The sequence below is a fragment of the Ranitomeya variabilis genome, chromosome 1 (genome assembly GCF_051348905.1).
Source record: "Ranitomeya variabilis isolate aRanVar5 chromosome 1, aRanVar5.hap1, whole genome shotgun sequence".
Classification (NCBI taxonomy): Eukaryota; Metazoa; Chordata; class Amphibia; order Anura; family Dendrobatidae; genus Ranitomeya; species Ranitomeya variabilis.
The window spans coordinates 1,142,196,509-1,142,216,616 of NC_135232.1; the positions used below are offsets into that span (position 1 = coordinate 1,142,196,509).

The 20,108-nt window shown below is 44.3% G+C and overlaps 1 protein-coding gene across 1 annotated transcript in view; it reads right to left on the reverse strand.

Moving 5' to 3' along the window:
* Positions 1–1,849: 1,849 nt before the first annotated feature.
* Positions 1,850–20,108, reverse strand: part of LOC143800778 (vomeronasal type-2 receptor 26-like) — a 32,097-nt gene continuing 13,838 nt past the window's right edge. The window contains exons 5-7 of the mRNA XM_077281210.1: positions 5,927–6,050; positions 1,920–2,831; positions 1,850–1,869 (exon numbers count right to left, since the gene is read on the reverse strand). Of these exons, the coding sequence (XP_077137325.1) occupies positions 1,850–1,869; positions 1,920–2,831; positions 5,927–6,050 (1,056 nt within the window). The remainder of the gene's footprint in view (positions 1,870–1,919; positions 2,832–5,926; positions 6,051–20,108) is intronic.

Consider the following 20,108-nt stretch of genomic DNA (forward strand, 5'->3'; position numbering starts at 1 on the left):
CGAGGGCACTCCCCCCAAAAAAAATGGGGTAAAGGCTTCCACTTTCGTGTTTTCACTCGCTCCCTGTGTGTCTGACAGATTAAGCAGTAATCTAGCATCTTCCCTGTTATCAGCTAACGCATCTGCACCTGCCATAAAGCCTAACGGGCCGATTGAGCAGGGATTTTCTCCCGCTAATGCTCTATCAGTTACAGATCTAGCTGAATGGGTTTTGTGTAGATTAATTTTTCTAACTGATTTAAACAGGTCTATCTTAAATTCAGTAAGATTGAAATCTAACAGGATGCTATAGCCTAAGCCCTTGGATAATAAGGACAAATGTGTTGGAGTCAGGCAATGTTCGGTGAGGTTTACTACAGATTGCTCTGAGGGTATAGCTAATATTTTTGTGTCCATGATATGTGTTTCCTCTTGCATGGGCGGCTGGTTGCGTTTCTTCCTTCTCCCCCTCCTTGTCTGCCTCCTAAAGGGAACGCAGTATTCAATGTTTCTGCTGTGTCTGCCAACAACTGTTCTTGAGAACTTGCAGATGTGACTGCTCCTTCACTCAGACTGGAATCTGATTCCATAGTTAGATAGTCTCTTTTTTTATAACGATTTTTGTTCTTGTTGACACTTTTCCTTCTGTTCCACTTAGCAACATATTTTCCTGCAATCATTTCGTTATTTGATGACTTGCGTTTACTCCATGAAAAGGTTTGACCGGTTTCAAAGTCAGTTTTATCTCATTTTCTCTGTTTAATGTCCGCTTCAATCGGAATTAATCTACTGTCCATTTATTTGGTTAACATAGTCCATTGGTTCTCAGTAAAGGTACCTTCACACTAAACAACTTTCCAACGAGAACGACAACGATCCGTGACGTTGCAGCGTCCTGGATAGCGATCTCATTGTGTTTGACACGCAGCAGCGATCTGGATCCCGCTGTGATATTGCTGGTCGGAGCTAGAAGTCCAGAACTTTATTTGATCGTCAGATCGGCGTGTATCGTCGTGTTTGACAGCAAAAGCAACGATGCCAGTGATGTTTTTACATGGAGCGTGAACGATACGTGAGTCGCCGTTACGTCACTGGATCGCTCCTGCATCGTTCTGGAGCTGCTGTGTTTGACGTCTCTACAGCGACCTAACAGCGACGCTCCAGCGATCTAGTTTATGTCGGATCGTTGTCTATATCGCTGGCGCGTCACTTAGTGTAATGGTACCTTAAGTCTTTTCTTCAATTCCTCTTGTGTTTTGATTAAATCGGCATTCACCACTTTGTAATTACGTAGGTTGGTTTCTAAAACTAACTGTAACAATTCTCGGAAACATTTAAGACCGAAGATTGTTCTACACTTGGAGGATGTTTACTATGCTATGCAGCCACCATTCTTCTCTAGCAGCATTTATGGTGAACATTTATGGTGAGTTGCTATGATAATTCCAAAGATTGGCACAGTTCGGGAAACATTATGACAAGTACTACACTTGAAATTTCATAAATATTTTTAAGATATGTGGAATAATATTTAGTATTTTAACATAATTAAAAGTTGATATATTTTAAATGAAAGCATAACAAACAATGTTTGAGTAATATATTTTGTCCACCATTTTACGATACTTATAAATTTCAAGTACATTTTGCAGTAACATGAATCTGTCCCTCAAAAAAATTACTGAAAAACCTGCAGATGCTTGCATCAACTGAAAAAAGTTATGGCTCTTGGAATTAGCGTAACAATTCATATGACCTGCATGCATTGGTACATTGTAATCTATGTACTGAGAAAAAGCATGACCAACAGTGGGTTTCCTTTGCAGTAGCAGCCAATCGTTAATAGCTTCTTAACCTGTATTCATGCCATTCAAATTATAATCTGGCCAGCTAGGAATAAAGAAAAAGTTTATCAAGTTATGACAACGCATGCAACTTACCTATGCTATTCTGCTTTATTTTTCTAATAATTGCCTTTTTTTTCAATTCTGATTTTGCCAGTATATTCCACAGCTTAGGTAAGAATATACAAATCATTATCCCATTACCTGAAGCCAATATGGCAAAAACTTCTACACTAACTGTATCTTTTCCTTTACTGCTCAGATAGGCCGGGATGGCACAGATCCAGACACTGAAGAACACCAGCATGCTGAAGGTGATGTGCTTGGCTTCATTGTAGATATCAGGTAATTTCCTCACCATGAAAGCCAGAAGTAAACTCACCGCGGCCAGAAACCCCATATAACCCAACATGACATAGAAGGCCAGTCTTGAGCCCTCATTACATTGAATGGTGATCTTTCCAGGATATGAGTCCATATCTAGCTCCTGAAATGGAGGAGAAAACAACAACCAGAGTATTGCATTCAGGACCTGAAGAGATGATAAGATCAGCACTATAAAGTTAGGAAGTTTAACACCGAGCCATTTCCTCCAGGAGCTGCCAGGTGTGGTAGATTTGAAGGCGATGCAAACCATGATGGTCTTGGCCAAGATTGATGACAACACAACAGTGAAGATGATCCCAAAGGTGATATGACGGAGCATGCAAGTTATATCCACTGGTTTACCGATAAAGAAGAAAATACAGAGCAAACTGAGCTTCAGAGAAACAAGGATGATGAAGCTGAGGTTCCGATTATTAGCTCTGACAACAGGAGTGTTCCGGAAAAATATAAAAATTCCAATTAGAAATGTAATTGTAGTAGAAGATAAAACTAACAAGAGTAAGAAGACATAGGCGACTACATCAGTGTCATAAGAGAGAAACTCAATAACTTTAGAGACGCACTTGTCTCTTGCCTCATTTGGCCATTCGGTGTAAAAACACTTTTCACAATTTTCAGCATCTAAAATACAGAATGTAAGTATTAGAAAAGCAAAACAAATGTAAAAAGAAACGTTTTGAGAATATTTAATGGAATTGTATTGGAAAAAAACAGCAACAAGGACTAATTTGGCACCAATGGCCAGAAATCTCTTTTTTGTGCTTTCATTGTTGCATAATATTTTTGATAAAAACCAAATTTACCTAAAAATATATTATTTTGTGAGTGTTGCTGTCTTGAACGGGGGTGTTTGGTCGCCCCAGTTCTTTCTTCATGGATTTTATTTATATTCCACTTCCCAGTTCCAGTTTGGAACTTTGATTTGGAGCTCTCTGGCACCCCCCTTACCCTCAGGTCAGTCAGGAAACTGCTCCTAGGATAATTAGTCACCAGAAAGGCTGCCTGCTATGTACTGGCTATTGGGCACACACTGAAGTGAGGGAGATATAATTATTCCTAGCGACAGCCAGGCAATACACTTATAAACCCCTTTCTGTCACTGCCAGTTTCCCCAAAAGTGCATAACACTTCGCTGCCTCCAGCTCCTATTACTATGACTAATAGCGGGTCAGGAGCCAACCCAATCAGTAGCATAATTAACTTCAGAGGATGTTTGTGGGCCTCAGATGATGCAAGTTGTGATGTTACTACATTAAAACATCACCATGTTATTCACCTGTGGCCACGTTGGTAGCTCAGGAGACACACGTAATGCCATTCTGACACAAGATCATGCATCACCTTAGGTCTACTCAGCTTGGTGCCCACAGTGAAAGAAGACTTGTAAGAGAATGTCACATATCATGATGAACAGAAGAGAAAGGGGCATTGGAGCCCGTGGAATATGAGATTAGAAAATGCAATGGTAGGATTAGCTAGCGGCAAGGTAAAAAATAATTATTTTTAACTCTTTTGCAGGCCCTCTACAATGCTTAAGAATTTGCCATTTTGCCAGCCGGCAGCCATACTCTGCTGATGTATTTTCACAAGTGGAATCACAAAAATTTTGAATCAGATGAGATTCACACAGCATTTTCTTCAATATTTATTGGCCTGTCAGGGCTCCCATATGAACTGCTTGCAAAAAAGAATTAGGGTGTATGCACCGACAGAGCTATTGACCGTATTGATACACACAAAGTCACCATGTGCATTGTCATAAGTCATGCCTTTTACTGTGAATTGGGCTCCGGTGCTGAGCCCACATCTTTTCCAGCCCCCGGTGGAATCGCAATCCATCGACAGCTTTTAGTGTGTTAAATGCCGCTGTCAGACATTTAACACAATCGTGCCAGAAGTGCTTCACTAACCCCTGTCACATGATCTCAGGAGGCCGATGGGCTGGCATGATGACAGGGTGTCTGCAGAAGACCCTTGTGCTTGTCATTGCTGGTCTACTATGAACACTAGCCTGTGGTCAGTGTTCATAGAACATGATGATTTTTGCTACAGATAGCAGGGCTGTAGCCATGCTGTGTGTGGCACAAGCGGTCAGATCACTGGAGCTTCAAGACTCCTAAAAGGCAAGTAAAAAGAAGAAAAAAAATATTTTAAAATAATTTAAAAAATTATAATTTTGAATCACTCCCCTTTTGGACCATTCAAAATAAAACATTAAAAAAATATAAAAATACACGTATTTGGCGTCACTGTGTCCAGAAACGCCCATTCTATCAAAACATAACCTGAATTAATCTGATCTGTAAACAGTAATGAGAAAAAAAGGTCAAAACTCCAGAATTATGTTTTTTGGTCGTCACTAGGGTTGAGCGAAACGGGTCGGCCATTTTCAGAAGTCGCCGACTTTTGGCAAAGTCGGGTTTCATGAAACCCGACCCGACCCCTGTGTGGGGTGGCCATGAGGTCGGCGATCTTCTGAATCTGGTATCGGAATTCCGATACCGAGTTCCGATATGTTTGCGATATCGGAAATCGGTATCGGAATCCACATTTAAGTGTAAAATAAAGAATTAAAATAAAAAATATTGATATACTCACCTCTCCGACGCAGCCTGGACCTTACCGCTGGTAACCGGCAGCCTTCTTTGCTTAAAATGAGCGCGTTCAGGGCCTTAGATGACGTCACGACTTTGTGATTGGTCGCGGACGCCCATGTGACCGCCACGCGACCAATCACAAGCCGTGACGTAATTCTCAGGTCTTAAATTCCTAATTCTAGGAATTTAGGACCTGAGAATTACATCACGGCTTGTGATTTGTCGCGTGTCGGTCACATGGGCGACCGCGACCAATCACAAAGCCGTGACGTCATCTAAGGCCCTGAACGCGCTCATTTTAAGCAAAGAAGGCTGCCGGTTACCAGCGGTAAGGTCCAGGCTGCGTCGGAGAGGTGAGTATATCAATATTTTTTATTTCAATTCTTTATTTTACACATTAATATGGATCCCAGGGCCTGAAGGAGAGTTTCCTCTCCTTCAGACCCTGGGAACCATAGTATCCCATTGCACTGCATTGGGTTTCTTGTTTCGGCCGACCCCGACCCCGACTTTTTTATAGGATCGGCCGATTTCACTCGACCCGACTTTTGAGAATGTCGGGTTTCGTGACACCCGACCCGATCCTATAAAAATAAAAGTCGCTCAACCCTAGTCGTCACAATAAAATGCAAAAACAAACGATCAAAACATCATTACTACCCCAAAATGGTATCAATAAAAATGTCAGCTCACTGTGCACAAAATAAGCCAGACCCAGCTCCCAAAAAATGGAGACACTGCAGGTCTCAGAAAATGGCACCTTTTTTTCTTTCAAACTTTGGATTTTTTAACCACTTAACATAAAATAATAATAATGTAAAAAATAACCTATATAATGTCCTGGAGAATCACATTAATATGATAATTTATTGAACATGGTGAAAAAAATGTGGCATTTCACTTATTTTTGCAATTTTACCGCACTTGATTTTTTTTCCTGTTTTCCAGTACATTATATGGTAAAATTAATGGTGTCATCCAAAAGTACAAAAAAAATAATGGCCCTGGGAAGAAGAGGAGCAAAAAAATGAAAATGCAAAAATGGAAAATCCTAAGGTCATAAAGGGATTAATATTTTATTTTCCACATTTTGTTTCCAGCATTACTATCTTCTATTACCAGACTTATTGGAAACTTCTCCATTAGAACACAAGATACAGTCATAGCAACAAATGTGATGTCCTTTTATGACAGCTTTTCTTGATCCTGGAGAACACTGTTCTGAGCACCGACTGTATGGCACCTATAGGAAAGAAAACATAGCAATTTAAATAAGAAATTAGGAAATTGTCCGGTCTTTTAGAGTTGCAAAGATAAACATAAAAAAAATCAAAAATCTAATGATGTGTTAGTCCTAGAATTGTCACAAAACAGTTTGTATTTTTTTTTTATTCTGTAAAATAATGTACAATGCAAGTGCAAAAAAGTGCAATGCCGCAATAGTTTTTTGTGTTCCTTAGTTAGCATATTCAATATATGGTAAAACTGGCCTGATGATATGATTCCCCAGGTCCACACAAGTATGCAGATACAAAACATGTATAGGATTTTATTATTTAAGTGGTGAAAAGAAATTCAGAAATTTGTAAGAAAAAAAATGTTTTGCTAATGTCAAGGTCAATTCCAAGACCGAAAGCGTTTTCAATTTTCCGGAAATGTGCCTGTGCAATATCTAATTTTTTGTGCCCTGAGCTGATGTTTTGATTGCTACCATTTTGGGGTACATACAATGTTTTGATCGCTCGCTATTGCATTCTATTGGAATTTTGTGGTGAACAAAAAATGTAATTAAGGCATTACTTTTTTTCTCATTATGTTGTCTACCAATCGGATTAATTTATTTTCGATTTTGATAGCTTGGACTTTTATAAAAGCAGAGATACCAAGTATATGTTTTGGTTTTTTTTAATGGATCAAAATGGGTGTGATTTGAAGTTTTCTGTTTTTTTTTACTATATTGAAAAAAAAAAGTTCACTTTTTTTATTTGACTTAACAGTCTCATTAGGGGACTGGAAGCTGTGATCTGCCAATCGCTTGTGCTGTATATTGCAGTTTATCAGTACTGCTATGTATGACAGAAATCACGATCTCCACTGGCTATCATTCACAGAAGGCTCGAATGACATTACAACCCATCGGTGCTCTACAATCACATAACATGGGTACCAAGGTGCAGGAAGAATTACGCACTTTGGGGTGGCATGTAGGGTTGAGCGAAACGGATCGGTCATTTTCATAAATCGGCGACTTTTAGGCAAAGTCGGGTTTCATGAAACCCGAACCGATCCTAGTGTGGGATCGGCCATGCGGTACACGATCAGAGCGCCAAAGTCGCGTTTCATATGACGCTGTCACCGCCGTTTTTCATCCAATGAAGGAGGACACAGAGTGTGGGCAGCGGGATGACATAGGTCTCGGTCTCCACCATCTTAGAGAAGGGCATGGCAGTGATTGGCTTGCTGTCTGCGGCGTCACAGGGGGTATAAAGGGTCGTGCACGCCGACCGCCATCTTACTTCTGCCGATCTGAGCATAGGGAGAGGTGTTGCTGCAGTTAGTCAGAAGCAGGGACAGAGTTAGGGAGGAAATATAAACCCCCAAACCGCTTGTGCTGGAGCGATTTTCACTGTCCCACACCACCTTTTTGTGCAGGGACAGTGGAGGTCGTATTTTAGTGCAGCAGCTGCATAGCTATGTGCACGGTGCTGTGCAAACCAACTGCTTTTTTTAAAAGCAAAATTCCTGTTGCTCCTTTCTGCACAGTTACCTGTCTTGTTTATTTGTCCACATTTTTGTGTTCAGCAGTCCTTTTTATTGCTGCCATACTTGTCCTGAGCTCATTGTAGGGAGCTTGTTATTTATTTATTTTTTTAAATAATAATTCCAGCCACTTTCTGCCACATTCATAGTTTACTGTTATACCACTGGGCCAGAGTTGTGGTTCTGTGTCTCCCCCCAAAAAAAAGGGAGATTAAAATTTGCACACAGTGTATATTCTGCTGTACTGCTAGTGTGTCATATATATCAGGCAGCCACTTTCTTGTTGTGAACTCCGTTTTCAGGCTCCCTCTTGTGGTCACAGATGGTATTGTGTGACTTTGGTTTTTTGGCTCCCCCTGGTGGTTTGGTTTATTATCCTGCGGGTCTGGCTGGATCAGCTGCCTCGTTATTCACCAGGGAGGCTCCTATTTAGCTCTGCTTCACTTCCACTTGTTGCCGGCTGTCAATGTATTCAGTGCTATTCTGATTACTCCTGACTATCTCGTTTTCTGCCTCTTCAGGATAAGCTAAGTTCTGTTTGAATATTTTTTGCTCATCTGCCTGCAATATGATTTCTGTGTATGATGAGTTTAGTCCAGCTTGCTAACATGTGATTTCTTTTTGCTGGTAAGCTCTGGGGTACGGAGTTGCTTCCCCCGCACCGTTAGTTGGTGCGGGGGCTCGAACAATCTCTTCGTGGATATTTTGAATAGGGTTTTTTTATTGACCGCACAGTTCCCTTCCTATTTTCTGCTATCTAGTATTAGTGGGCCTCATTTGCTAAATCTAATTTCATCTCTGTGTTTGTGCTTTCCCCTTAACTCACCGTTAATATTTGTGGGGGGGCTATTCTATATCTTTGGGGTCATTCCACTGAGGCAAGAGAGGACTTTCTTTCCCTCCAGGAATAGTCAGTTTCTCAGGCCGTGAAGAGACGTCTCGGATTTCAGGTAACGTTCCACGGCTACTTATAGTTGTTTGCGGATAGGATCAGGTTGCGGTCAATCTAGTTACCACCTCCCCAGAGCTAGTCGTCTGTTCAGTACTTAGCTAGTCCTACCTGCGATCCTTGCCACTAGGATCATAACAGTACAGCCGGCCGGTAAAGTGTTAATTGCATGGCAGAAGCAGGAGAAAAGAAGTTTGGAGAAATTTTTTTTTTTGCTGCCGTGTGTCTAGCTGCTGTGTGTCTAGCTTCTCTCCTCCTCTTAATCTTGGTGTGGCTCTGAGTTCAGCTGCTGATATGGATATTCAGAGTTTAGCCTCCAGTGTAGATCATCTTGCTGCAAGGGTACAAAGTATTCAGGATTTTGTTGTTCACAGTCCTATGTCAGAGCCTAGAATACCTATTCTGGAGTTGTTTTCTGGAGATAGATCTAGGTTCCTGAATTTTAAGAACAATTGTAAATTGTTTCTTTCTTTGAAACCTCGTTCCTCTGGTGATTCCGTTCAGCAAGTTAAAATTATAATTTCTTTCTTGCGTGGTGACCCTCAAGATTGGGCCTTCGCATTGGTGCCAGGGGATCCTGCATTGCTCAGTGTGGATGCATTTTTTCTGGCCCTTGGATTGCTCTATGAGGAACCTAATCTTGAGAACCAGGCTGAAAAGGCATTGTTGACCCTCTCTCAGGGGCAAGATGATGCAGAGGTGTACTGTCAGAAATTTCGGAAATGGTCGGTGCTTACTCAATGGAATGAGTGTGCCCTGGCTGCAAATTTCAGAAAAGGTATTTCTAAAGCCATTAAGAATGTCATGGTGGGGTTCCCTACGCCTGCATGTCTGAATGAGTCCATGACTCTGGCCATTCAGATTGATCGGCGTTTGCGGGAGCGCAAACCTGCGCACTATTTGGCGGTGTCTTCTGAACAGACACCTGAGTCTATGCAATGTGATAGAATTCTGACCAGAAGTGAACGGCAAAATTATAGACGGCAAAATGGGTTGTGCTTTTACTGTGGTGACTCAGCTCATGTTATCTCAGCATGCTCTAAGCGCACAAAAAAGATTGATAAATCTGTCACCATCGGTACTTTACAGCCTAAGTTTATTTTGTCTGTTACCCTGATTTGTTCCCTGTCATCTTACCCGGTTATGGCTTTTGTGGATTCAGGTGCTGCCCTGAGTCTGATGGATTTGTCATTTGCCAGGCGCTGTGGTTTTGTTTTGGAGCCTTTAAAATTCCCTATTCCACTAAGGGGAATTGATGCTACACCATTGGCTACGAATAAACCTCAGTACTGGACACAAGTGACCATGTGCATGACTCCTGTTCATCAGGAGGTGATTCACTTTCTTGTATTGCATAATTTGCATGATGTTGTCGTGTTGGGCCTGCCATGGTTGCAGACTCATAATCCAGTCCTGGATTGGAAAGCAATGTCTGTGTCAAGTTGGGGTTGCCAGGGAATTCATGGCGACGCTCCTGTGGTGTCAATTGCTTCATCCACTCCTTCTGAAGTCCCTGCGTTTTTGTCAGACTACCAGGATGTATTTGATGAGCCCAAACTCAGTTCTCTACCTCCTCATAGGGATTGTGATTGTGCTATAAATTTGATTCCTGGTAGTAAGTTTCCTAAGGGACTACTTTTCAATTTGTCAGTGCCGGAGCATGCTGCTATGCGGAGTTATATAAAGGAGTCTTTGGAGAAAGGACTTATTCGCCCCTCCTCCTCCCCTCTCGGTGCGGGGTTCTTTTTTGTGGCTAAGAAGGATAGTTCTCTGAGACCTTGTATAGATTATCGCCTTCTAAACAAAATCACGGTCAAATTTCAGTAATTTTTGCCATTGTTATCTGATCTGTTTGCTCGCATTAGGGGGTCTAGTTGGTTCACCAAGATAGATCTTCGTGGTGCGTATAACCTTGTGCGTATTAAGCAGGGTGATGAATGGAAAACTGCATTTAATACGCCCGAAGGCCATTTTGAGTACTTGGTGATGCCTTTTGGACTTTCTAACGCTCCTTCTGTCTTTCAGTCCTTTATGCACGACATCTTCCGCGAATATCTGGATAAATTTATGATTGTGTATCTGGATGATATTCTGTTTTTTTCGGATGATTGGGAGTCTCATGTTAAGCAGGTCAGGATGGTGTTTCAGGTCCTGCGTGCCAATGCTTTATTTGTGAAGGGCTCAAAGTGTCTTTTTGGAGTCCAGAAGGTTTCTTTTTTGGGTTTCATTTTTTCTCCTTCTGCTATTGAGATGGACCCAGTCAAGGTTCAGGCTATTCATGACTGGACTCAACCTACATCTGTTAAGAGTCTTCAGAAGTTCTTGGGTTTTGCTAATTTTTACCGTCGCTTCATCGCTAATTTTTCTGGTGTTGTTAAGCCATTGACGGATTTGACCAAGAAGGGTTCTGATGTTACTAATTGGTCTCCTGCGGCTGTGGAGGCCTTTTGGGAGCTGAAGCGCCGGTTTTCTTCGGCTCCGGTCTTATGTCAGCCAGACGTCTCCCTTCCTTTCCAAGTCAAGGTTGATGCTTCTGAGATTGGAGCGGGGGCTGTTTTGTCGCAGAGAAGCTCTGATGGCTCTGTGATGAAGCCATGTGCTTTCTTTTCAAGAAAGTTTTCGCCTGCCGAGCGGAATTATGATGTTGGTAATCGGGAGTTGTTGGCTATGAAGTGGGCATTTGAGGAGTGGCGACATTGGCTCGAGGGAGCTAAGCATCGTGTGGTGGTCTTGACTGATCACAAGAATTTGATTTATCTCGAGTCGGCCAAGCGGCTGAATCCTAGACAGGCTCGTTGGTCATTGTTTTTCTCTCGTGTTGATTTTGTGGTCTCATACCTGCCTGGTTCGAAGAATGTGAAGGCTGATGCTCTTTCTAGGAGTTTTGTGCCTGACTCTCCTGGTGATTCAGAGCCAGCTGGTATCCTCAGAGAAGGGGTGATTTTGTCTGCCATCTCCCCAGATTTGCGACGAGTGCTGCAGGAGTTTCAGGCGGATAGACCTGACCATTGCCCCCTGGAGAGACTGTTTGTCCCGGATAGATGGACCAGCAGAGTTATTTCCGAGGTTCATTCTTCGGTGTTGGCAGGCCATCCTGGGATTTTTGGTACCAGAGATTTGGTGGCTAGGTCCTTCTGGTGGCCTTCCTTGTCGCGGGATGTGCGTTCCTTTGTGCAGTCTTGTGGAATTTGTGCTCGGGCTAAGCCTTGCTGTTCTCGTGCCAGTGGCTTGTTGTTACCTTTGCCTGTCCCGAAGAGGCCTTGGACGCACATTTCCATGGATTTTATTTCAAATCTCCCTGTCTCTCAGAGAATGTCTGTCATTTGGCTGGTGTGTGATCGTTTTTCTAAGATGGTCCATTTGGTGCCCTTGCCTAAGTTGCCTTCCTCCTCCGAGTTGGTTCCTCTGTTTTTTCAAAATGTGGTTCGTTTGCACGGGATCCCTGAAAATATTGTTTCCGACAGAGGATCCCAGTTTGTGTCTAGATTTTGGCGGACCTCTTGTGCTAAGATGGGCATTAATTTGTCTTTTTCGTCGGCCTTCCATCCTCAGACGAATGGCCAAACCGAGCGCACTAATCAGACTTTGGAAACCTATTTAAGATGTTTTGTTTCTGCTGATCAGGACGACTGGGTGACTTTTTTGCCATTGGCCGAGTTTGCCCTTAATAATCGGGCTAGTTCTGCTTCTTTGGTTTCACCTTTTTTTTGTAATTCAGGGTTTCATCCTCGTTTTTCCTCGGGTCAGGTGGAGCCTTCTGACTGTCCTGGAGTGGATGTTGTGGTGGATAGGTTGCATCAGATTTGGAATCAGGTGGTGGACAATTTGAAGATGTCACAAGAGAAGGCTCAGCGCTTTGCCAACCGCCGTCGCTGTGTGGGTCCCCGACTTCGCGTTGGGGACTTGGTGTGGTTGTCTTCTCGCTTTGTTCCTATGAAGGTCTCCTCTCCTAAGTTTAAGCCTTGGTTTATCGGTCCTTATAAGATTTTGGAAGTCCTTAACCCTGTGTCATTTGTTTGGACCTCCCGGCATCGTTTGCTATTCATAATGTGTTCCATCGGTCGTTGTTGCGGAGGTATGTGGTGCCTGTGGTTCCTTCGGTTGAGCCTCCTGCCCCTGTGCTGGTTGAGGGAGAATTGGAATATGTGGTGGAGAAGATCTTGGATTCTCGTATTTCTAGACGGAGGCTTCAGTATTTGGTTAAGTGGAAAGGCTATGGTCAGGAGGATAATTCCTGGGTTGTTGCCTCTGATGTTCATGCGGCCGATTTGGTTCGTGCCTTCCATGTGGCTCACCCTGATCGCCCTGGGGGTTTTGATGAGGGTTCGGTGACCCCTCCTCAAGGGGGGGGTACTGTTGTGAACTCCGTTTTCAGGCTCCCTCTTGTGGTCACAGATGGTATTGTGTGACTTTGGTTTTTTGGCTCCCCCTGGTGGTTTGGTTTATTATCCTGCGGGTCTGGCTGGATCAGCTGCCTCGTTATTCACCAGGGAGGCTCCTATTTAGCTCTGCTTCACTTCCACTTGTTGCCGGCTGTCAATGTATTCAGTGCTATTCTGATTACTCCTGACTATCTCGTTTTCTGCCTCTTCAGGATAAGCTAAGTTCTGTTTGAATATTTTTTGCTCATCTGTCTGCAATATGATTTCTGTGTATGATGAGTCTAGTCCAGCTTGCTAATATGTGAATTCTTGTTGCTGGTAAGCTCTGGGGTACGGAGTTGCTTTCCCCGCACCGTTAGTTGGTGCGGGGGCTCGAGAGCAATCTCTGCGTGGATATTTTGAAGAGGGTTTTTTTATTGACCACACAGTTCCCTTCCTATTTTCTGCTATCTAGTATTAGCGGGCCTCATTTGCTAAATCTAATTTCATCTCTGTGTTTGTGCTTTCCCCTTAACTCACTGTTAATATTTGTGGGGGGGCTATTCTATATCTTTGGGGTCATTCCACTGAGGCAAGAGAGGACTTTCTTTCCCTCCAGGAATAGTCAGTTTCTCAGGCCGTGAAGAGACGTCTAGGATTTCAGGTAACGTTCCACGGCTACTTATAGTTGTTTGCGGATAGGATCAGGTTGCGGTCAATCTAGTTACCACCTCCCCAGAGCTAGTCGTCTGTTCAGTACTTAGCTAGTCCTACCTGCGATCCTTGCCACTAGGATCATAACACTTTCTGCCACGTTCATAGTTTACTGTTATACCACTGGGCCAGAGTTGTGGTTCTGTGTCTCCCCCCTCAAAAAAAGGGACAATAAAATTTGCACACAGTGTATATTCTGCTGTACTGCTAGTGTGTCGTATATATCAGGCAGCCACTTTCTGCCACGTTCATAGTTTACTGTTATACCACTGGGCCAGAGTTGTGGTTCTGTGTCTCCCCCCCAAAAACAGGGAGAATAAAATTTGCACACAGTGTATATTCTGCTGTACTGCTAGTGTGTCATATATATCAGGCAGCCACTTTCTGCCACGTTCATAGTTTACTGTTATACCACTGGGCCAGAGTTGTGGTTCTGTGTTTTCCCCCCCCCAAAAAAAAAGGGAGAATAAAATTTGCACACAGTGTATATTCTGCTGTACTGCTAGTGTGTCGTATATATCAGGCAGCCACTTTCTGCCACGTTCATAGTTTACTGTTATACCACTGGGCCAGAGTTGTGGTTCTGTGTCTCCCCCCCCCAAAAAAAAAGGGAGAATAAAATTCGCACACAGTGTATATTCTGCTGTACTGCTAGTGTGTCGTATATATCAGGCAGCCACTTTCTGCCACGTTCATAGTGTTGTGTTATCCCACAGGGCCAGAGTTAGGGTTCAGTCTCTCCCCCCCAAAAATGGAGATTCAAATTCTCACACAGTGTATATTCAGCTGTACTCCTAGTCTGTCGTATATCAGGCAGACACTTTCTTCCATGTTCATAGTGTTGTGTTATCCCACAGGGCCAGAGTTAGGGTTCAGTGTCTCCCCCCAAAAAATGGCGATTCAAATTCTCATACAGTGTATATTCAGCTGTACTGCTAGTGCGTCGTATATCAGGCAGACACTTTCTTCCACGTTCATAGTGTTGTGTTATCCCACAGGGCCAGAGTTAGGGTTCAGTGTCTCCCCCCAAAAAATGGAGATTCAAATTCTCACACAGTGTATATTCAGCTGTACTGCTAGTGCGTCGTATATCAGGCAGACACTTTCTTCCATGTTCATAGTGTTGTGTTATCCCACAGGGCCAGAGTTAGGGTTCAGTGTCTCCCCCCAAAAAATGGAGATTCAAATTCTCACACAGTATATATTCAGCTGTACTGCTAGTGCGTCGTATATCAGGCAGACACTTTCTTCCATGTTCATAGTGTTGTGTTATCCCACAGGGCCAGAGTTAGGGTTCAATGTCTCCCCCCAAAAGCAAGTCATCTTTCAGGCAAGCTACGTGTCAGCAGGGGAAGGTGGGGCAAAAGAATGTAAAATCCATGATTTGTTAATTTAAATGAAGGTTAGCTAATCAACATTTTAGGTAGGCAGACGTGCCCTTTTTTCGGTCAGTATTGAACCAGCAGCACTGAACACTCTTTCTGAAAGCACACTGACAGCAGGGCAATCGAGGTTCTGTAATCCATATTCTGGCAATTCAGGCCAGGTGTCTAGTTTAGATGCCCAGTAATCAAAGGGGAATGACCTGAGAGGGAGAACATCGATAAGGGCGGAAAAGTAGTTTGTAACCATACTGGACAAATTCTGTCTCCTGTCACTTTGAATCGATGCCTCTGTCCCTGTCGTGCCAGCGGTCATTGCAAAATCATTCCACAAACTTGTCGTAAAACCTCTCTGTCCAACGCCACTTCGGATTTCTGCACCTCTAGCACCTCTGCCATGTTGCCCCCTGCAGCTCGTGTGAGAAACATCACCGGCGCTGTGTGCTGGGAATGCCTGAACCAAACGGTCTACAAGAGTTGCTTGTTTGGTAGCCAATATTTGACCTAGGTTCTCATGTGGCATGATATTTTGCAGTTTTCCTTTATATCTTGTATCCAGGAGGCAGGCCAACCGGTTGTCGTCATCGGTCATCATTTTAAAAATGCGGGGGTCCCTTTTTAGGATACGCAAGGCATACTCAGCCATGTGGGCCAATGTTCCAGGTGTGAATTAACTGTTTCTGCTGGGTTGAGGCCCACTTTCTTGCAAATCAACATCACAAGTGTCCCTCAATAAACCTGTACCAGACCTTGCAATGCCACCAGTTTCTATTGCCACCTGAGAATCATCCTCCTCCCATACATATTCATCCCCATCATCCTCCTCCTCATCCTCTTCGTCCGCCAATTCGTCCTGGACAGTTCCCTGAGCAGACAATGGCTGACTGTCATCAAGGCTTCCCTCCTCCTCGGCTGCAGACGCCTGCTCCTTAATGTGCGTCAAACTTTGCATCAGCAGACGCATAAGTGGGATGTTAATGCTTATGATGGCGTCGACCACTGCACACCAGACAACTCCATGTCTGCCATCCAAGTGCCTGCCCGTGTATCCTCCCACAAATTTATAACAGCACGCCTCTGTTCGCACAGCCTCTGAATCATGTGCAGTGTGGAGTTCCACCTTGTTGCAACGTCGATTATTAGGCGGTGCTGGGGAAGATTCAGCGATCGCTGATGGTTCAGCATACGGCTGGAGTGTATGGGCATCCGGCGGATGTGCGAGCAAAGTCTTCGCACCTTCAGGAGCAGGGCTGGTAACTTTGGATAATTTTTGAGGAAGCCCTGCACCACCAGGTTAAAGGTGTGAGCCAGGCAAGGTATGTGTTTCAGTTCTGAAAGGGCTATGGCAGCCATAAAATTCCTTTTGTTATCACTGAATACCTTGCCTGCCTCAAGATATACACTGCCCAGCCATGACTGAGTTTGTTGCTGCAAGTACTCCACCAGTACTTCCGCGGTGTGTCTGTTGTCGCCCAAACACTTCATTTGAAACACAGCCTGCTGACGCTTACCACTAGCTGTTCGATAATGGGACACCCCGTGTGCAACACTGGCAGAAGGAGGAGTGGCGAACGCCATATGCCAACTTTTTCCTGAGACTGTGGGATAGGCTGAACTGTCGCACTATGGCTGCCCCCTGTGGACCCTGCATCCTACACATTAACCCAGTGCGCCGTGATGGACACGTAATGTCCCCGGCCATGCCTACTGGTCCACGCATCTGTTGTGAGGTGCACCTTTCCACTGACTGATTGCCTCAAGGCATGGACAATGCGGTCTTTGACATGCTGGTGGAGGGCTGGGATGGCTTTTCTCGCAAAGAAGTGTCGACTGGGTAGGTCATAGTGTGGTACTGCGTGGGCCATCAGGTCTTTGAAAGCTTCGCTTTCAACCAAACGGTAGGGCATCATCTGTAATGAGATTAGTATAGCAATGTGGGAGTTCAAATCCTGTGTACGCGGATGAGAGGATGAGTACTTTATTTTCCTTACGAGAGTCTCTTGTAGGGTGAGCTGGACTGGAGAGCTGCATATGGTGGAACTAGCGGTGGTGGTGGTGGACATGGCGGTTTGAGAGAGAGTTTGTTATGGTATTCTTGTTGTTGGCCAACATAGAGTCTTTCCTACCAATAATCTTATGATTCCCTGACTGCTTTGGCCTTACGACGATACCTCCACATTTGCTGCTGGTGGTGTCCTAACCGGTGGGCTTACAGTGAGGGAAGCAATGTAGCATTGCTAACTACCTTCACTCCGAGCAGGTGCACCAACGGTACGGGACGTTTCGTAGTTAGTCCAGGCTTGCAAGTGCATGGTGGTTAAATGTCTAAGTATGCACGTTCTATTTAAATTTTGAAGATTCTTCTCTCTGCTAAAGGTCTTGGAGCATTTCTTACAGATAACTTTTGACTGATCATTCTGATCTTGGTTAAAAAATTGCTACACTACACTCTTCCTACTATCGAAAACCTTTTCAGGCATTGTACGCTGTGCTACTTTCACCGAATGGCCACGCTCTCCTAAAACTACGGGCCTGCCAGATGACAGCTGTTGCAATGTGGATGGCTGATGCGGATCATCCTCCTCCGCTTCTGAGTTAGTGGCAGCGGCACCCTCTTCCCCCAATGGCTGCCAATCTGGGTCAACAACTGGGTCATCTATCACCTCCTCTTCAATGTCATGTGCACCTTCGTCAGTGTCACCATGTAAGGTGCTATAGCGTTCGGGACAGGGCACCATAGTCTCATCAGGGTCACATTCTGGCTCAGTAAACTGCGAGGGCAATGTAGTGATCAGAGTCAATGGAACAGCATCACAATCTAGCTGTGGCTGTGCATCAGTGCACTCCATGTCCTATTCTTCTTGTAATTGACAGTGTACAATTTCCCTTTCGAACCCAGGCACGGTATGTGTAAAGAGCTCCATGGAGTAACCTGTAGTGTCGCCTGCTGCATCCTTTACTTTTGGTTTGGGAGAAGGACACAAGGAAATGTCTTTTTCCTGACCGGGAGCATCCACTCATGACTGGCTGCTCTTACATTTAGAACTTTGGGAAGAGGAGGCGAAAGAGCTAGAGGGTGAGTCAGCAGGGAAAGACAACACTTTTTCCTGCTTCTCCGGCTTTAAAAGCTGTTTTCCTACTCCCAGGTAAGGGAACCTTCGAGGCCTTGTGTAGCCAGACGATGACGCAGGCTGAACACTTACTGCCTTAGGTGCTACTGTGCTTTTGCCACTACCACGAGATGCAGCACCACCAGCACCATCAGTACCAGCTGGCAACCCCCGCCCACGGCCTCTTCCACCAGACTTCCTCATTTTTTGGGGGGAGACACTGAACCACAACTCATATTACACCGTCGTTATATGAGGGGCCATGTGCCAGTACCACCGCCCACGAGAGAGTGTTCCCCCCCAGATTGAACTGTGCTCTACCACTTGCAATACTACCTCTCCCAGCTCCACCACTGTGTAGTCTGTGCAGGTAAAACCTGAAATGGCACTGCCAATACGAATTATTTGAAATGATAGATGATAGTTAAAATATACAGGGGCCATGGACTCCATTTAATACTTTACGCCTACTACCACTGTCTTTATTATTTGGGCGTAATAATGGTGTCTGCCGCTGCATCTTTTTTTTCCTTCACTGAACAAAGCTGAACTTCAACTGTTGTCCCGTTTCAAATATTAAACTGCATTTGGCCTACTTGTTGGGTTGGGGCCTACTAACGTTGTCTGCCGCTCCTTGGTGTTCTGGTTTATTTTTCTTGCGCTTCAATCTTCAGGCTTTCGTTTAAATATTTTTTATATTAAACTGCATTTGGCCTACTTGTTGGGTTCGGCCTAGTAACGTTGTCTGCTGCCGCCTCTTGTTTTCCTCTACTAAACAAAGCTGAGCTTGAAGCTTCAGGCTTTTGGCCTGTAACAACAATATGAAACTACATTTGGCCTAGTTCTTGGTTTGGGCCTAGTAACGTTGTCTGCTGCAGCCTCTTGTTTTCCTCTACTACACAAAGCTGAGCTTCAATCTTCAGGCTTTCGGCCTATATTTAGAATATGAAACTGCATTTGGCCAACTTGTTTGGTTGGGCCTACTAACGGTGTCTGCCGCTGATTGTTGTTCTCCTCCACTGAACAAACCAATGCTGCCTGTTTACTCCTGTTACCAATTTTTAACAGCTTTTAGCCTACTTTTTAATTTTTGGCCTATATCTGTGTTTCCTCCTCATTCCTGCCCATTGCCCAGCCACTGCTAGATGAGTCTGCTGGTACATTGACACAGACCACTACATTCCCCTTGCACTCTACACAGCCAGTATCTGACCCTGCTGAAACTCAGGTTCCCCTTCCCGCATATTATAACACCTTACATGGGGACAAAGTGGAAGGTGCAGATGAAAGTGCAGGTTCCTTCAACAGGTGGGGGGGCATACTCATTGACGACATCACTGGCACAGGGCCCCTCATAGTACGCAAAAGTGTCTCTGCCGGTGGGAGGCGCCCCCGCCGTCAATCACAATGCCATACTTTGAGGGGCCCTGTGCCAGTGGCAATGCGAACGAGTGTGCCCCCCCTGCTTGCTCAGGATCACAACACTTGCAAAGTTGAAATACTTACCTCTCCCTGCTCCACCGCCGTGACGTATTCCACATTTCCTGGGCCCAAGAAAAAATTGAGCCAGCCCTCCCCCCTCCACAACTTTAACCAAATGACCCCCTATTTTCAATACCTAACTATTATTATAAGGTTAATTAAGATTGACAAGCTTAAGTAACAATAATTGATGTTTTTGACATTAAAATGGGCTCTGTAGGTGTTTTCCTGTCCTCCACTCACTGACGACTTTTATTCCCCATTGACTTGCATTGGGTTTCGTGTTTCAGTTGGCCCCCGACTTTTCGCAATGATCGGCCGATTTCACCCGACCCGACTTTTGACAAAGTCGGGTTTCGCGAAACCCGACTCGATCCTGAAAAAGTAAAAGTCGCTCAACCCTAGTGGCATGTGTTAAATCGCGCTGTCATTGACTGACAGTGGGATTTATCTGGTTAAAGCCATGCAAAATTTTTTACAAATTCCATTAAAATTATCAGTAACTAATACAGCATACCTTATTTTCAAGTCACAAGCCTTCCA